Source organism: Entelurus aequoreus, linkage group LG01 (genome assembly GCF_033978785.1).
Source record: "Entelurus aequoreus isolate RoL-2023_Sb linkage group LG01, RoL_Eaeq_v1.1, whole genome shotgun sequence".
Lineage (NCBI taxonomy): Eukaryota > Metazoa > Chordata > Actinopteri > Syngnathiformes > Syngnathidae > Entelurus > Entelurus aequoreus.
In genome coordinates, this window is record NC_084731.1 from 100855964 (window position 1) to 100876107 (window position 20144).

The 20144-nt window shown below is 41.9% G+C and overlaps 1 protein-coding gene across 3 annotated transcripts in view; it reads left to right on the forward strand.

The window, feature by feature from the left end:
• otop1 (otopetrin 1) overlaps window positions 1-19242 on the forward strand; it is a 31999-nt gene extending 12757 nt beyond the window's left edge. For 2 of the 3 annotated variants that reach the window (XM_062063915.1, XM_062063897.1), the window contains 5 exons: window positions 3387-3523; window positions 3843-3901; window positions 3980-4110; window positions 5710-6608; window positions 18143-19242. In XM_062063915.1, the coding sequence (XP_061919899.1) occupies window positions 3387-3523; window positions 3843-3901; window positions 3980-4110; window positions 5710-6608; window positions 18143-18313 (1397 nt within the window). In that variant the 3' untranslated portion in view covers window positions 18314-19242. The remainder of the gene's footprint in view (window positions 1-3386; window positions 3524-3842; window positions 3902-3979; window positions 4111-5709; window positions 6609-18142) is intronic. The other variant, XM_062063907.1, reaches the window with a different exon arrangement.
• The last annotated feature ends 902 nt before the right edge of the window (window positions 19243-20144 follow it).

Here is a 20144-nt window from a genome sequence, read left to right on the forward strand (position 1 = left end):
TAAGTGACAGCAGGTCAGAGGAGGTACCAAGCAGTGTGGGTGGGGAGTGTTTCCACAGAGTGTTTCCAGAGTGTGAAATGTGGGTGTCAGGGACAGACGTGGAAGGAGATTTTCACAACAAAGTTGTAAAGTTTAGTGATATATCACATATATCACATTGTAGGTGGGTTATTTACCCTTCATGATCATATTTTGCTGTGTTTGTTGTGCTGGATTGTAAAATATGTGTATGGAGAGGGGGTGTGACGTTCATATGTTGTCAATATTCAGTATTTTATCCTTCATAGTTAATATTGTAACATTCTTTATTATCATGTACATTCTGGGTGTCTCATTCAGTAAAAACAATTTAAAATTTCATTCTGTTTTTTAAGATGGTCTGTCATAATGTTTTTAGCTTTCAATCAGACATTATTGTGAGGTTTTGTATTAGTGTTCCTGAAAATAGATATACCAGCCCCCTCTAAATTTGGCCCCCCGAGTCCAAATAATTTCCCAGGCCTGCTTTAGACCAGGGGTGTCCAAAGTGTGGCCTGGGGGCCATCTGTAGTCATCTGTGGCCATCTGTGGCCATCTGTAGCCATCTGTGGCCATCTGTGGCCATCTGTGGCCATCTGTGGCCATCTGTGGCCATCTGTGGCCATCTGTAGCCATCTGTAGCCATCTGTGGCCATCTGTGGCCATCTGTGGCCATCTGTAGCCATCTGTAGCCATCTGTGGCCATCTGTGGCCATCTGTAGCCATCTGTAGCCATCTGTGGCCATCTGTGGCCATCTGTGGCCATCTGTAGCCATCTGTAGCCATCTGTGGCCATCTGTGGCCATCTGTGGCCATCTGTAGCCATCTGTGGCCATCTGTGGCCATCTGTAGCCATCTGTGGCCATCTGTAGCCATCTGTAGCCATCTGTGGCCATCTGTGGCCATCTGTAGCCATCTGTGGCCATCTGTGGCCATCTGTGGCCATCTGTGGCCATCTGTGGCCATCTGTGGCCATCTGTGGCCATCTGTAGCCATCTGTGGCCATCTGTGGCCATCTGTGGCCATCTGTAGCCATCTGTGGCCATCTGTGGCCATCTGTGGCCATCTGTGGCCATCTGTGGCCATCTGTAGCCATCTGTGGCCATCTGTGGCCATCTGTGGCCATCTGTGGCCATCTGTGGCCATCTGTGGCCATCTGTGGCCATCTGTGGCCATCTGTGGCCATCTGTGGCCATCTGTGGCCATCTGTGGCCATCTGTGGCCATCTGTGGCCATCTGTAGCCATCTGTGGCCATCTGTGGCCATCTGTGGCCATCTGTGGCCATCTGTGGCCATCTGTGGCCATCTGTGGCCATCTGTAGCCATCTGTGGCCATCTGTAGCCATCTGTGGCCATCTGTGGCCATCTGTGGCCATCCGTGGCCATCCGTGGCCATCTGTGGCCTGCAGCTTTAGTGTTGTTGGCCCGCAGTATATTGTCAAAATAAGATGTATCTATTATTTGAAAACTTTTTCACTTTCTATATTGGAGTCTTGAGTATTGGCCGATACCGATGTTAATCTAATACGATATCAGCATGGATCATACAACGATCTTGTAGTGTGGAATGTTAGAAATGGCTTAATCAAGGGAAATTACTTAGACAACAAAGTTGGGTCTGGAAAAATACTAATCTTATGACAGATTTATTCTTTTGAAGTGGAGTTTGTTTTTTTGCCGACACCTAGTGGTCAAAATAATTAATTAAGGTATAGGGTCTTAATCTTTTTGACCTCTGGGCCCAACTTTTCCACTACATAGGGGCCCGGGGCACGCTCCAATAATTATCCTGCTCTTGAATTGAATTGTATTAAAAAATGATATCTAACCTACTTACTGTTAAACAATTTAAACCTTGTCAAATGATATGAATAGTCACCAATATTATTTAAACCTTAGGCTTAAGTCCGCTAAATACTAATCAAAGTCACGGCAAAAGAAGAAAGTCATAGAAACTGGTAAAAAATACACGTACATATACAGTTACGCAGTGATAAACACATTTGAACAAAATAATGTTATTTAACCAAACCGTCAATACAATTTAAAGTGCAAATGATAATACAGCTTCACCACTTTAGTCATATTTTTTGCGCATAAGACACTTTTGTAAGACTTTAAATCCAGACTTCTTTCTGCTCACTGCTCCCCTCACCTCCCAGGGGGTGAACAAGGGGACGGGTCAAATGCAGATGCCAAATTTCACCACACCTAGTGTGTGTGTGACAATCATTGCTACTTTAACTTGAACTTTTTTGTTTCTTTGATAATGTCATTACTGCCACAAGTGGTAGAAAAGTGCATTACAACTGAGTACCACTGCAGCCACAGTAAGACACAGGCATTTTTTTTGGCAGCCCGCTAGGGGGCGCTCACGGCCCAACAATAGGCCCCATGGTTAAACACTGCATTAAGGTCATGACACAAAGATGAACGATCCAGACACGTTTGTTAGTGGATAAGAAAGTATATGCAACTATAATTATTTAATACTTGTTTAAATTGACAAATGTTGTGTTCAGACTAATATTGTTCAATTAGAGGCACTTACTACGTATGATTAGCTTGTGTGCTATTGTGGGCCTAGCTGTTGTGTAGCTGCTTGCTGCCATAGTAGCTTATATAGCCTCCATGTTTACCTTTTGTAAATAAATTCAGTCAATTAGAAGAAAAGAATTAACCATGTGTGCTTATCAGAGGACATGTACATGTCCAGTGTTTCACAAATAAAATGCTTGTATTGAACTTCTTATTTTGGAGATAAGTCGATATCATGCGATACTGTACTTGTTTTTTTTTTTGTTTTTTTTTCTGCTCTCGATATTGAATCATGTGTATGTGTATGTGTGTGTGTGTGTGTATATATATATATATATATATATATATATATATATATATATATATATATATATATATATATATATATATATATATATATATATATATATATATATATATAATATGTGTGTGTGTTTATATATATATACCCTGTATATATATACACATGAAACGTGACAAATTGGGAGGTGCACTATCCACTTTAGCCGCCAGACGGCAGTAGAGTGTTAGTGTTAAATACATTCAAATGTGTTTTGTGGCAATTCCAACTTTGACCACGGCGTCAGTTGCTATGTCAAGTGGCGCTTTCCATCATTTTCAACAGACTGCATTGCAAAATGATTAACCCACCACTTTCCTCTCACGGTGTGTGTGTATTCGTGTATATATATATATGTATATATATATATTTCACTTTTATTCAATCAAGTATAATACAAAAAAGTTCTGTTGTGTTCTTTATTACTAGTTTTGTGTAATTGATGACCAACTGTGAATATATCATGATTTTCATGTCATTTCTTCCACAGGTGGTTTGACTCTTCTTGCGCTCCTGTCTTTAATCATGGATGTGTTTCGAATCGGATATTACGTGGGCTATCAATCTTGTGTGTCGGCTGTCCTCGGGGTGTATCCCGTCATCCATGCAACACACACCATAGCACAGGTACGTTTCAATCAACTGGCTTTTTTATTTTGGACAAAAAAAAAAGGGCAAATCAAAGGTATAGGCCTATATCTTTAAAAGATACAACTTTGTACTATTAGTTAATATTATTGTAATTTCAGCTTTTTTTTCCTTTTTGGTGGAATATTTGTTCAGCAGCTGTGTTTCTAGTGGCACTTAATCAAGCACATAATGTTGTTAAGTCCTCATCACATCATTGTTTGTGGGCTTTTGTGCCATCGCAAGCACAAAATAGCTGACGAGTTCAAGTGAATGTTATTTTCTTCAGTTTAAAGTGACTTCCTGTTGTTCTGATTAGGTGCACTTTCTCTGGTTTCACATCAAGGATGTCATCAAGAGTTTTGAGACCTTTGAGAGGTAAAATGTCATCATAAAAGAAGTTCTTTGTCCAACGTGAAGCAATCAACCCTTTACTTGCATCCCTCCATGCACCAGATTTGGTGTCATCCATGCGGTCTTCACCAACCTCCTCCTGTGGTGCAACGGTGTGATGTCCGAAGCCGAGCACTTCCTGAACAACCACAAAAGAAGACTCTCTGCCCTGGGCTACGGAAACCTCACTATAGGTAAGGGCCAAGGGCTGGATTGTGGAAGAAAAGTACAATAGTTGACTTGAGAAGGAGCATCAATGGATAAAAGCCAGAAGGTGGACCGTGTCTCTCTCTTCGGTTTCAGCAGTTGCTCGTGCTGGAGCTCCCTCTCTGCACACTTTAGCCAGCGTCCTTGGCAACTGCCCGCTTGACCTCACACGGCTTTGTCCCACAGGCTGCTCCCTCCCCAGGGTGCTGCAATTACAGTAACTGATACATCTAAGCCTCATATCCGGCTGGCTGCACCCTCACCGTTGTTCACCTTTTTAATTAAAGGACCAGAGTGGTGGCCCTTGGTGGGGGAGAGGGTGCGTGGTAGGTGGGGAGCACACGGCTGGGTTTTGTCAAGGAGATCCCAGGAGGCTCCACCGTAGCAGGCTGTGGTTCAAGTTGTAGCCAGTAAACTTGACGTGAGTAAAAACTCCAAACTGTCATCCTATTACAAAACCCCAAAAGCAGTGAAGTTGTGTAAATGGTAAATAAAAAGAGAATACAACAAATCCTTTTACGTTACAGTGAAGGACTTGAGAGGCAGTGATGGACGTATCTTTTTTCACTCTGACCGTAACTTAGGTACAAGCTGGCTCATTGGATTCCACACTCTCTCCTTTTTCTATTGTGGATCACATATTTGTATTTTAAACCACCTCAGATACTATATCCTCTTGAAAATGAGAGTCCAGAACGCGAAATGGACATTCACAGTGACTGAACATGTAAATACACGATTAATAATATTCAGCTTTGCGAAGCTAAAAAAATAGAAGCTAACCTAGCAACGTAGCCAACGTGATAGCATAGCAGTCTCAAATGCAGATAGAAACTAAATTAAAAAAAACCCTGACTGGATGGATAGACAGAAGATCAAAAATACTATTAAACCATGAACATGTAAATACACGATTAATAATATTCAGCTTGGCGAAGCTAAAAAAACAGAAGCTGACTTAGATGCGGCGGCAGGCTTACTCACTGTAGTGCGTCTGCTATCCTGCTCAAAACACAACACAACCTCCTGGTGTTGCTGTTGCCGCTCCACCGATCCCACCTACAACTTTCTTCTTTGCAGTCTCCATTGTCCATTAAACAAATTGCAAAAGATTCACCAACACAGATGTCCAGAATACTGTGGAATATTGTCGAAGAAAACAGAGGTATTTGAATTGGGTCCAAACACTTCCCTTGCCCTCGTGACGTCACGCGCATACGTCATCATACCACGACGTTTTCAAGCGGAAGTTTCCTGGGAAGTTTAAAATGTCACTTTATAAGTGAACCCGGCCGTATTGGCATGTGTTGCAATGTTAAGATTTCATCATTGATATATAAACTATCAGACTGCGTGGTCGCTAGTAGTGGCTTTCAGTAGGCCTTTAGAAAAGTATCTAAAAGTATGGAAATACATTTTGTTGGTGGTACCTAAATATTGGAATGGGGACCAGCTTAATACATACTATAAAGTACTATCTATCTATCTATGGTTCTTGCGGTAGTGGTTGGGCTAACAGTGGGTGGAAGAATGTCATGTTTAATGTGCCGACTGGGGACCAAAAGAAAATGTGTTTGTCATTGCAGTTCACACGGAGCCCGACTGTAACTGCACCACCAGCACCTGCTCCATGTTCTCCAGCAGCCTCTACTATCTCTACCCTTTCAACATCGAATACCACATCTTTGTGTCCGCCATGCTCTTTGTCATGTGGAAGAACATCGGCCGCACCATTGACCTGTCTTCCAACCGGAAAAGGCTGGCGACAAAAACCCAAGGTTTGACCCTGGGCCCCGTTCTGGGTCTTGTCGCCTTTGCCAGCACGATCGGGATTTTGGTGGTGTACATAACGCATGTGGAGGGCTCCCTTCAAACACGACGCTCTGCCATTTCTATGTTCTACATTTACGGCATCGTCATGCTTGTGTTTATGTGCTCTGCCTGTGCTTCAGGTCTGCTCATATACCGAGCAGATCGCATGCCCCTGGACACCTCCAAGAACCCCTCCAGGCAGCTGGACACAGAGCTGCTGTTTGGCTCCTCTATGGGCTCCTGGTTCATGTCCTGGTGCAGCATAGTGGCGGTGCTGGGAGCCACCAGCAGCCCCCCTTACCGCTGGACCAATCTCACCTATTCTCTGCTGGTGGTGTTGGAGAAGTGCACCCAGAACCTCTTCATCATCGAGTCCCTCTACCGCCGGCAGGAAGTTGCCGGGCGGGACGACCCGGAGTTAGCCACGTCACCGGAAATCTTCTCCGTGGCGTCCGCTTTGGCCCCGCCTTACAACGGCATCTTCAACCGAGCCTACGACACCCCTGACAAGGCTTGTGTCGCCATGGAGAACGAGCAGGAAGACCATGGACGGGCGTACAAATGTCCCAGGAAAACCTCGGACCATCCCCTGCCCTTCAGGAACCAGGCCCCAAATATCAAGAGGCGAATCCTGAAGAACATCGCAGTCTTCTTGATTATGGGCAACATCTCAGTAAGAATTTCTCATTTTATGCCCTTTTTGTGCCATTTCCTCATTTCCTCAAAAGCCAAAAGCAGTGAAGTTGTCACGTTGTGGAAATGCTAAATAAAAAGAGAATACAACAAATCCTTTTCAACTTATATTCAATTGAATAGACTGCAAAGACAATATATTTCATGTTCACACTCAGAAACTTTCTTCTTTTTTGCAAATAATCATGAAGTTAGAATGGAATGGCAGCAACACATTACAAAAAAAGGCATGTTCACCACTGTGTTACATGGCCTTTCCTTTTAACAACACTCAGTAAAGGTTTGGGAAGTGAGGAGACACATTTTTGAAGTGCAATTCTTTCCCATTCTTGCTTGATGTACAGCTTAAGTTGTTCAACAGTCTCCCTTCTCATATTTTAGCTGCCACACATTTTCAATGTCTGGACTACAGGCAGGCCAGTCTAGTACCCACACTCTTTTACTATGAAGCCACGCTGATGTAACACGTGGCTTGGCATTGTCTTGCTGAAATAAGCAGGGGCGTCCATGGTAACGTTGCTTGGGTGGCAACATATGTTGCTCCAAAAGCTGTATGTACCTTTCAGCATTAATGGTGCCTTCACAGATGTGTAAGTTACCCATGTCTTGGCCACTAATACACCCCCATACCATCACACACTAATACACCCCCATACCATCACACATGCTGCCTTTTGGCTAGAACAGTCCCCATGCTTCTTTTCCTCTTTGGTCCGGAGGACACGACGTCCACAGTTTCCAAAAACAATTTGAAATGTGGACTCGTCAGACCACAGAACACTTTTCCACTTTGCATCAGTTCATCTTAGATGAGCTCAGGCCCAGCGAAGCTGGCAGCGTTTCTGGGTGTTGTTGATAAATGACTTTGGCTTTGCATAGTAGAGTTTTAACTTGCACTTACAGATGTAGCGACCGACTGTAGTTACTGACAGTGGTTTTCTGAAGTGTTCCTGAGCCCATGTGGTGATATCCTTTACACACTGATGTGGCTTTTTGATGCAGTACCGCCTGAGGGATCCAAGGTCATGGGCATTCAATGTTGGTTTTCAGCCTTGCTGCTTACGTGCAGTGATTTCTCCACATTCTCTGCACCTTTTGATGATATTACGGAGCGTAGATGGTGAAATCCCTAAATTCCTTGCAATAGCTGCTTGACAAATGTTGTTCTTAACAATTTGCTCAGGCATTTGTTGACAAAGTGGTGACCCTCGCCCCATCCTTGTTTGTGAATGACTGAGCATTTCATGGAAGCTGCTTTTATACCCAATCATGGCACCCACCTGTTCCCAATTAGCCTGTTCACCAAGCATCAAATTCCAAATGAGCTAATATTTGCAAAAAATAACAAAGTTTCTGAGTGTGAACATGAAATATCTTGTCTTTGCAGTCTATTCTATTGAATAGAAGTTGAAAAGGATTTGTTGTATTCTCTTTTTATTTAGCATTTACACAACGTGACAACTTCACTGCTTTTGTAGTTTGTAGAATTAGTCAGCAAGAACTGTCCTCCGTGTGAGGAGAGACATAAGATTTGTCCCAAAAATTGGAATGTTCCAATTCTGAATTGCGATACCAATCATCCACAGTGATATCGATACCCTGACCAGTCACATGTATTACTGTGCAATTTTCAATGTATTGACAGTACAAAAATATCAACACAGTATTTCATCTCGTTCCTTGTTCTCTCGTGTTACGTACAATTGTTTGAGCAAAACAAAGTCAATAGTAGACAATAACTGCTATCTATTGCTCTTTAGAATCCTTTGGTTTTTTCTCTCAAAGTTCTACTTTATCCAAGTAACTACCTGAAGTTGTAAACATGAACAAAAAAATATGTTCTACTGATTCTATCTTTGGTAACACCACCGCCAACTTATGAGTTGATCTGCCCTCCTCCTACATGTGGTGTACTGACATGCTGACCCACCAGCAGCTGTTATATTACCTTCTCATACACTCTTATTAATCTACCTGTTGCCCGCATCATGTTTTCTTTAGTTTAAGACTCCCTTAATTCGGTTTCAGCACCCCTGGGTTTGTGTCTCTTGGTTGCCATGGGTGCTGATTATTTTCACCTGCCTCTTATCAGTGTTCAGGACACTCACCTGCTCCCGGGCACTAATCAGAGATCTATTTATTCCTGCCTTTCTCCACACTCTGGCTGGCTGCCGATGGGGTTGCATGTTAATGCACGGATCATTTCCCCAAGAACTCCGGAAGCAGCGTGCAGTCAGGAAAAAATGATTTATTTTCATAAATCAGGCAAGAAAACAAGAACAGAAAAGCGTGCCGATTGCCCGGGAAGCTAGGGTAGAGCTAAGCACAGGAACAGGAATAAGAAGCTAGGATAACCAATGGCAGGAATAAATAGCTCTCTGATTAGTGCCCTAACACTAATCAGAGGCAGGTGAAAATAATCAGCACCCATGGCAACCAAGAGACACAAACCCAGGGGTGCTGAAACCGAACTAAGGGAGTCTAAACAAAACATGATCTGGGCAACAGATCATTAAAGATTAAAGTTTAAAGTACCAATGATTGTCACACACACACTAGATGTGGTGAAATTTGTGCTCTGCATTTGACCCATCCCCTTGGGGAGCAGTGGGCAGCAGCGGCGCCGCGCCCGGGAATCATTTTGGTGATTTAACCCCCAACTCCAACCCTTTGTTGCTGAGTGCCAAGCAGGGAGGTTATGGGTCCCATTTTATAGTCTTTGGTATGACTCGGCTGGGATTTGAACTCCAACCTACCCATCTCAGGGCGGACACTCTAACCACACTACTTGTTAATTTCCTGTTCATATTTGCTTACTTTCTGATGTAACACAGTTCCATTTACACTTCTTCAACTTTACTGAGCATTTATTTCTTCTTGTTGTTTAAAGCTAGCTTAGCGGTTAGCTTAACTATTAGTACATCTGCTCCTAGCTAGCTCTTGGTTTGCAACATGTGTGCCTCAGCCTGATAATGAGACTTAAGATACTGAGAAAATGCCCTTTATTTGTGGTAATGGTAATTATTATGATGAGCGACTTGACACTGTGTATGGAGATCCATAATTAGCTGCTAGCTTGACAGCTAGGGAATTACAAATAAATACAATGTCAGCGAGAGAGGATCCAATGCCAAAATCATCAAATGGCTGTCATATATCACAAAAATCTGCAACAATATTGTTGTTTGATTGGCAAAATATTTCCAGTCAAGTAGAAAATCCTCCCTTTAAAAATGAAAATGTATTTACATCTATTTATATCCCTGAGAGCGACAAGCGGTAGGAAATGGATGGATGGATAAATGTCGATGGACTCAGTAAATGACGTTGCGCTTGGTAAGGAATTTGAGGGCATTGACTGCTGTGTCCCCGTGGGTTCGATCCCCGGTTAGGGTTGCATCAGAAAGGGTAAGTTGTGTAAACCATACCAGTCAACCATGTGGTGCTCCTAGAGATCCTACTCTTCCTGGATTTGTATCCTGATTGCGTCTCTTAACCACCAGATGGCGCCATACAACTGAGTGTCAGAGCTTTGATGATGATGCAAATGGGCAGTTACGTGGCAGATATTTGCGGGCACTCCATAAACTCAACCAAGTCCTGCCTGCTTTTTCTCTCAACATATCTCAGTCGGCACCGTAAAAACACTCTTTTTGTCAACTCTATCAAAACCCATGTCATGAATTATTGACCTCTTCCAGGCTGTAATCATCCAACCTCCAATATTCCACTCTGCAACTTATTACCAGCATAAGTCTCAGAGCTTTGATGAGCGTAAATGAGTTAAACTGCTATTAAAACGCTAAAATGCAAAGAAAACGATATCAACTCAACCAAGTTCTGCCTGCTTTTTCTCTCATCCTAGCTCAGTAGAAACTCTGTAAAAATATTTTGTCATATTCAGGGCTGTAATTACCCAATCTCAAGTATTCCACTCTGCAACTTCTTTAGAAATTTTGCATATTTTGCAATTTTTTGTTATACAAAAGGTTATTTTTGACAAAAAGGCCATAAAACATAAAAAAACATGAAAAAAACGTCTTATGAACAGATAGACCTTAAGTTGTTAAAAGATTTCGAGCGTTGAAAGTAAACTAAAAAACCCCCAACATTTATTGTTGACTTATGACACTTTTATAAGCAGGTTACTTCAGGATCCAAAATACTGTTATCCTTTTTAAACTACATTTTTGAACAATTTGTCTACCATGCTTTCTTCTTAAAGTATGCAGTGTTACCTTGATTATCACAGGGATTACTTTCCTGATTGATTGATTGATTGATTGATTGAGACTTTTATTAGTAGGTTGCACAGTGAAGTACATATTCCGTACAATTGACCACTAAATGGTAACACCCCAATAAGTTTTTCAACTTGTTTAAGTCGGGGTCCACTTAAATTGATTCATGATACAGATATATACTATCATATATACTATCATCATAATACAGTCATCACACAAGATAATCACATTGAATTATTTACATTATTTACAATCAGGGGTGTGGAGGGGGTGGGGGGGGATATGGACATCAAGTAGTGGACATAGAGAGAGAGAGAGAGCGAGAGAGAGAGAGAGAGAGAGAGAGAGAGAGAGAGAGAGAGAGAGAGATCAGAAGGCATAAGAAAAAGTATCTGCATTTGATTGTTTACATTTGATTATTAGCAATCCGGGGAGGGTGTTAGTTTAGGGTTGTAGCTGCCTGGAGGTGAACTTTTAGTGCAGTTTTGAAGGAGGATAGAGATGCCCTTTCTTTTATACCTGTTGGGAGTGCATTCCACATTGATGTGGCATAGAAAGAGAATGAGTTAAGACCTTTGTTAGTTCGGAATCTGGGTTTAACGTGGTTAGTGGAGCTCCCCCTGGTGTTGTGGTTATGGCGGTCATTTACGTTAAGGAAGTAGTTTGACATGTACTTCGGTATCAGGGAGGTGTAGTGGATTTTATAGACTAGGCTCAGTGCAAGTTGTTTAACTCTGTCCTCCACCTTGAGCCAGCCCACTTTAGAGAAGTGGGTAGGAGTGAGGTGTGATCTGGGGTGGAGGTCTGGAAGTAACCTGACTAGCTTGTTCTGGGATGTTTGGAGTTTAGATTTGAGGGTTTTGGAGGTGCTAGGGTACCAGGAGGTGCATGCGTAATGGAAAAAGGGTTGAACGAGAGTTCCCGCCAGAATCCTCAAGGTGCTTTTGTTGACCAGAGAGGAAATTCTGTAGAGAAATCTCGCTCGTTGGTTAACCTTTTTGATTACCTTGGTTGCCATTTTATCACAGGAAAGGTTAGCCTCTAGAATGGAACCTAGGTAGGTGACCTCATCTTTCCTGGTGATGACACTGTCACCTACTTTTATGGTGAAGTGATTGACTCTCTTAAGTTTGATGTGGGACCCAAACAGGATGGATTCTGTTTTACCCAAGTGGATGGATAGCTTGTTGTCAGCGAGCCAGGTGAAAGTTCTACAGAGCTCAGCACTGAGGATTTTCTCCACCTGTGACTTGTCCTTGCCGGATACCAGCAGGGCAGAGTCATCCGCAAACAAGAACAATTCACAGTCGCATGCTGATGACAAGTCGTTTATGTATATTAGGAACAGTAAAGGCCCCAATATACTGCCTTGGGGGACTCCACAGCTTACTGAGAGGGAGGGGGACACGGTGCCGTTCACCTCTACCACCTGCTCCCTCCCCTCCAAGTAAGATTGCATCCAGCTCCATGAGGTTTTGTTAAATCAGATTGCTCTGAGCTTATCCAACAGTATAGCGTGGTTAACGGTGTCAAAGGCCTTCTGAAGGTCCAGCATGACCATGCCGCAGTATTTGCCCGCGTCCACCTCATGTTTGATGTGGTCGCTCAGATAGAGAAGGCATGTGTCAGTGGAGTGGTTAGTTCTGAAGTCAGATAGAGAAGGCATGTGTCAGTGGAGTGGTTAGTTCTGAAGTCAGATAGAGAAGGCATGTGTCAGTGGAGTGGTTAGTTCTGAAGTCAGATAGAGAAGGCATGTGTCAGTGGAGTGGTTAGTTCTGAAGTCAGATAGAGAAGGCATGTGTCAGTGGAGTGGTTAGTTCTGAAGTCACATAGAGAAGGCATGTGTCAGTGGAGTGGTTAGTTCTGAAGTCAGATAGAGAAGGCATGTGTCAGTGGAGTGGTTAGTTCTGAAGTCACATAGAGAAGGCATGTGTCAGTGGAGTGGTTAGTTCTGAAGTCAGATAGAGAAGGCATGTGTCAGTGGAGTGGTTAGTTCTGAAGTCAGATAGAGAAGGCATGTGTCAGTGGAGTGGTTAGTTCTGAAGTCAGATAGAGAAGGCATGTGTCAGTGGAGTGGTTAGTTCTGAAGTCAGATAGAGAAGGCATGTGTCAGTGGAGTGGTTAGTTCTGAAGCTGGATAGAGAAGGCATGTGTCAGTGGAGTGGTTAGTTCTGAAGTCAGATATAGAAGGCATGTGTCAGTGGAGTGGTTAGTTCTGAAGCCGGATAGAGAAGGCATGTGTCAGTGGAGTGGTTAGTTCTGAAGTCGGATAGAGAAGGCATGTGTCAGTGGAGTGGTTAGTTCTGAAGTCAGATAGAGAAGGCATGTGTCAGTGGAGTGGTTAGTTCTGAAGTCAGATAGAGAAGGCATGTGTCAGTGGAGTGGTTAGTTCTGAAGTCAGATAGAGAAGGCATGTGTCAGTGGAGTGGTTAGTTCTGAAGTCAGATAGAGAAGGCATGTGTCAGTGGAGTGGTTAGTTCTGAAGTCACATAGAGAAGGCATGTGTCAGTGGAGTGGTTAGTTCTGAAGTCAGATAGAGAAGGCATGTGTCAGTGGAGTGGTTAGTTCTGAAGTCAGATAGAGAAGGCATGTGTCAGTGGAGTGGTTAGTTCTGAAGTCAGATAGAGAAGGCATGTGTCAGTGGAGTGGTTAGTTCTGAAGTCAGATAGAGAAGGCATGTGTCAGTGGAGTGGTTAGTTCTGAAGCTGGATAGAGAAGGCATGTGTCAGTGGAGTGGTTAGTTCTGAAGTCAGATATAGAAGGCATGTGTCAGTGGAGTGGTTAGTTCTGAAGCCGGATAGAGAAGGCATGTGTCAGTGGAGTGGTTAGTTCTGAAGTCGGATAGAGAAGGCATGTGTCAGTGGAGTGGTTAGTTCTGAAGTCACATAGAGAAGGCATGTGTCAGTGGAGTGGTTAGTTCTGAAGTCAGATAGAGAAGGCATGTGTCAGTGGAGTGGTTAGTTCTGAAGTCAGATAGAGAAGGCATGTGTCAGTGGAGTGGTTAGTTCTGAAGTCAGATAGAGAAGGCATGTGTCAGTGGAGTGGTTAGTTCTGAAGTCAGATAGAGAAGGCATGTGTCAGTGGAGTGGTTAGTTCTGAAGTCAGATAGAGAAGGCATGTGTCAGTGGAGTGGTTAGTTCTGAAGCCGGATTGGAATTTGTACATGAGTTTATTAGTGGCAAGGTAACTATCGACCTGTTCATAAACTATTTTCTCCATTACTTTGGAAATGGAGCTGAGAATAGAAACAGGTCGGTAGTTGCCAGGTTCCAATTTGCTTCCTTTTTAAAGAGGGGAGTTACTCTTGCTATCTTAAAATCTTTTGGTACTTGGCCTTGTGAAATTGATAGGTTTATTATGTGCGTGATGATCGGGGCAATGATGGAGGCAGAGTCTAGATGACTACATTTACGTGAAGTAGGGACTATTTATCTTATGATTGTTTTCATTAGTCTTTATAAGTCCTCCATCCCACACTCTTAAAACACCTCACACACTCAACAATGTATGTCCATTTAACATCAAACTTCAATGGCTAGTCAACTCTCAATGTGGTTCTTTAAAACGGTGATGTGGCGAGGGAACAGTACTCCAAAACATGGATGTCATTCAATGAAACTAGTAGAAACATAGCTTCACACACACAAACAATCCCAGGGAACAGTACTCCAAAACATGGATGTCATTCAATGAAACTAGTAGAAACATAGCTTCACACACACAAACAATCCCAGGGAACAGTACTCCAAAACATGGATGTCATTCAATGAAACTAGTAGAAACATAGCTTCACACACACAAACAATCCCAGGGAACAGTACTCCAAAACATGGATGTCATTCAATGAAACTAGTAGAAACATAGCTTCACACACACAAACAATCCCAGGGAACAGTACTCCAAAACATGGATGTCATTCAATGAAACTAGTAGAAACATAGCTTCACACACACAAACAATCCCAGGGAACAGTACTCCAAAACATGGATGTCATTCAATGAAACTAGTAGAAACATAGCTTCACACACACAAACAATCCCAGGGAACAGTACTCCAAAACATGGATGTTATTCAATGAAACTAGTAGAAACATAGCTTCACACATACAAACAATCCCAGGGAACAGTACTCCAAAACATGGATGTCATTCAATGAAACTAATAGAAACATAGCTTCACACACACAAACAATCCCAGGGAACAGTACTCCAAAACATGGATGTCATTCAATGAAACTAGTAGAAACATAGCTTCACACACACAAACAATCCCAGGGAACAGTACTCCAAAACATGGATGTCATTCAATGCAACTAGTAGAAACATAGCTTCACACACACAAACAATCCCAGGGAACAGTACTCCAAAACATGGATGTCATTCAATGAAACTAGTAGAAACATAACTTCACACACACAAACAATCCCAGGGAACAGTACTCCAAAACATGGATGTCATTCAATGAAACTAGTAGAAACATAGCTTCACACACACAAACAATCCCAGGGAACAGTACTCCAAAACATGGATGTCATTCAATGAAACTAGTAGAAACATAGCTTCACACACACAAACAATCCCAGGGAACAGTACTCCAAAACATGGATGTCATTCAATGCAACTAGTAGAAACATAGCTTCACACACACAAACAATCCCAGGGAACAGTACTCCAAAACATGGATGTCATTCAATGAAACTAGTAGAAACATAGCTTCACACACACAAACAATCCCAGGGAACAGTACTCCAAAACATGGATGTCATTCAATGAAACTAGTAGAAACATAGCTTCACACACACAAACAATCCCTATGCCATCAGGCAGTTGGCAAGCCAAGTTTCCAGGCAACATGAATGTTCCTTCACTGTGACTTGAGGATTTGACCCAAGCTATGAATGAATGAATGAGTGGGAAACACACCTATGGTTGATGACTATCTGACAGAAGCAGGGTATCAGTTTCCACATGCTCAGTTGTATCTTAATGAAAGACAGTCTTTGTTTTCCAACTCTTTGGCAGACCATAGATATACTATTCCGGTAACCCTTGTGCACTCCTAGAGCCCCAAACGGGCATTACATGTGTTTGGTAGGATTGTTCAGTTTGAAGGTTTGTGGTCTGACATTTGTAGGATAGGATAGACTTTGTTTATTTCCTAATGGGGAAACAATGTTGCAGTGCAGATACAAAGTCCACAAAAATAAGGTAAGAAGCACATGAAAACAAGAGGGAGACCTCTAATTACACAAAGGACATACAAGATATTACCAAACCCAAAAGCAGTGAAGTTGGCACGTTGTGTAAATGGTAAATAAAAACAGATTACAATGATTTGCAAATCCTTTTCAACTTATATTCAATTCAATACACTGCGAAGACAAAATATTTAATGTTTGAACTGAAAAACTAAACATTTTTTTTGGCGTGTCTGGGTGTTGTTGATTAATGGCTTTGGTTTTGCATAGTAAGAGTTTTAACTTACACCTACAGATGTACTTAACATACTGATGTCGGTTTTTGATTCAGTACTGCCTGAGGGATCCAAGGTCACAGGCATTCAATGTTGGTTTTCAGCCTTGCCGCTTATGTGCAGTGATTTCTCCAGATTTTCTGAACCTTTTGATGATATTACGGAGCGTAGATGTTGAAATCCCTAAATTCCTTGCAATAGCTGCTTGACAAATGTTGTTCTTCAACAATTTGCTCAGGCATTTGTTGACAAAGTGGTGACCCTCGCCCCGTCCTTGTTTGTGAATGACTGAGCATTTCATGGAAGCTGCTTTTATACCCAATCATGGCACCCACCTGTTCCCAATTAGCCTGCACACCTGTGGGATGTTCCAAATAAGTCTTTGATGAGCATTCCTCAACTTTATCACTCTTTTTTGCCACTTGTGCCAGCTTTTTTGAAAATTCCAAATGAGCTAATATTTGCCAAAAATATCAAAGTTTCTCATTGTGAAGATGAAATATCTTGTCTTTGCAGTCTATTCCATTGAATAGAAGTTGAAAAGGATTTGTTGTATTCTCTTCTTATTTACCAATTACACAAGTTCACTGCTTTTGGGTGTTGTAAAAGAGCACAAAGCTGTTGCAACCAGCCGCCACTTCAGCAGCGCCATCGCTACATACAGCTACAACAGTAAAACACAAGGAAGAAACAAAAAAATGAGCAATATATAATACATATTGTGCACGGAACACCAACAAAGCAACCAAGGGAGCCCACTCTGTCCTAGGTTGCCCACTAGCTCTCGGTCAATGTCCAGTCCATGTGGATGAGGGAGAACCTGTCCAAGGAGACCAAAGTGTCTGATGAATGCTCATTTAGCCAAGGCTCCATTAAGCCCGTCCATCCCGACCTTCATCGACAGCTCCACAGTTTCTTACTCCGCATTTCCTATAAATATCAAGTATACACTTTCTCTTGCAGTCCACTATAACTGCTGCTTTTATTCTCCGCATTTCCTATAAATATCAAGTATACACTTTCTCTTATCAACTGCTGCTTTTATTCTCTGCATTTCCTATAAATATCAAGTATACACACTTTCTCTCAACAACTGCTGCTTTTATTCTCCGCATTTCCTATAAATATCAAGTATACACACTTTCTCTCTAGAACTCTTGCAGCCCACAATAACTGCTGCTACAATTCACTGTGTATTACTACGCTTTTTTCATGAAAACCAAATGAACCATTGAAAAACAAGAACATATTATTTTGGTGTAATTGCGCTCCCTGACCACCAGATGGTGCCGGAAAACCACGCATGAACCTAATTCTCAGAGCTTTGATGAGTGCAAATGAGTTAAACTGCCATTAAGCCGCTGAAATGCAATGACAATAATGATTATTACATGGCAGATATTTATAAAAGACTCAAACTCAACCAAGCCCTGCCTGCTTTCTATCTCAGTTGACTCTAAGGACTGTTTAGTCTGTAAATGTACTAGGTTTAGTATGCAGTGTAACATTTGCCCTAGTTGACTCTAAGGACTGTTTAGACTGTAAATGTACTAGGTTTAGTATGCAGTGTAACATTTGCCCTAGTTGACTCTAAGGACTGTTTAGACTGTAAATGTACTAGGTTTAGTATGCAGTGTAACATTTGCCCTAGTTGACTCTAAGGACTGTTTAGTCTGTAAATGTACTAGGTTTAGTATGCAGTGTAACATGAGTACAAAGAAAAACTCCTCCAGTTGTCTTTGACCTTCCTTGAAATGAAAAGAAGATCCAGACATTAAAGAATTGTTTGCTTCTTCCAGCTGTGGATTCTTCCCGCCTTTGGCTGTCGGCCGCAGTACGAGAATGGATTGGAACAGGAGACCTTCGGCTTCAGCACATGGACTACCACTCTCAATTTCGCCGTTCCTTTAAACCTTTTCTACCGCATGCACTCGGTGGCGTCTCTCTTTGAGGTGTTCCGCCGGGTCTGACAATGGCGGAACACTCCCATTCCCCACTTGAACGTAAGCCATGGCAACACTCCCTACCACCCAAAGATGACTGGTACGACCCAACATGTTCACCCGTGTGATCAACTTCAACCCTTTTTGAAAGAGTTTCTGAAGGGCTTTTTTATGGTTTGTTCTCTTTCAGTTAGTCTTCTGGACTTAGACCTGTTCACCTCAGTCAAAGACAACATAGCACCGTGCTTTATAGAACGTGAACATGCCCTAGTTCAAATGCATTTTGTTTATGGAGGACGTTGTCATTTACTATGAAACAATAGACTTGTTACATTTCTCCCGCGGGTTTTTCAATCTCAGAGGACAATCTCAGCTCAGTGCCATATTTTTAGGCCTGTAAGCAAACGTCAGAGAGAAATGACAAATGCCAAGCTCTGTGTTTCGTAAAATGTGCTATAAAATAGTCAAAAGGTCTCTCATCTGCGCCAAACTGCACGAAAATACTTTGTTTACTTCGATCCATACAACATTTGTGTCTCGATATAAAAAGGATACGATGGCTAAGACCATTATTTTTGACAGTTGCTGCTTGTCTGCTGCAAAACGTTCATAGTTCCAGGATTATTTTGGATGTGTATGTTGGTGAAGTACAACAGTTGACCTTTCTTTCAAAGGCATTTTTCTGACTGTTTCAAGGTTCTCAAAGTTGCTTAATTCAACAATGGTTTTCATTTTCTCGACTGAGGTTGGGACACTGAAGCAGGACTCAAATCACTTGAATCAAGTCGTGGTTCTCATTTTGGTGCTCTCGTCCGTCCTCTCGGGAAGTGCCAACTTAAACTGCTTTGGCTTTTTTATTGTCATCTTTGTAAATACTCATACTGATCAAAATGAACACGCTGTGATGTGATTTTGTGAAAATCCGATGGACTGGTGCTCATAGAAAAATATTTGAAATAAATAGTTTTTATTCATACCACAGTTCTCAAATCTCTTGAGGAGGCCACTCTGACCTTTAATGTGGGTGCATGATACATTTGGTTTATGTGAGACTATAAATTCCATCTCCTTGGCAAATTGATGTTAAAATGAAGACAAAGACCTTCAAAATATAGTACACAGATGAACAATATTCATTAAAACCCCAGATTAAAGTTGCAAAGGTGGTGTTAACCACTCACTGCCACAACGTGTTAAACAATTGATCAAATCCAGTGGGTACGGTAAGTAGCAGACCCTTTTCAATTGTTCACTCTCCAAATGACTATGACACAAATCTTTGCTAATTGAAATGTTCAATTTTTAATATTTATTCCACACATTTTTACATTGGAAACATTAGTAAATCAGAGGCTACTCAGAAGGTGAGATAACTCCTGGAAATGACTGTCTTAGAATGGCCAAAGGTATAAATGTGTGTGTCCAAGAAAACTGCAGGCTGTAGGTATAAATGTGTGTGTTCCAGGCTGTCTTCTTCTAATGGATTTATTACAAACTTTGCAAGCTGGGTAACATTTGCTGTAGTCTGGAACAACATGGCACACAAACAACTATCCGACATGCAGCCAGTATTACATACAGATAATGTGTCATGAGACATGCAAATATAAATTAAATATACAGAGGACATAAGTAAAGGAAATTAATTGAGCTCAAATATAGCTACAAACGAGGCATAATGATGCAATATGTACATACAGCTAGCCTAAATAGCTTGTTAGCATCAATTAGCTTGCAGTCATGCACTGACCAAATATGTCTGATTAGCACTCCACACAAGTCAGTAACATCAACAAAACTCACCTTTGTGCATTCACACACAGCATAAAACATTTGGTGGACAAATGTTTGTTTCACT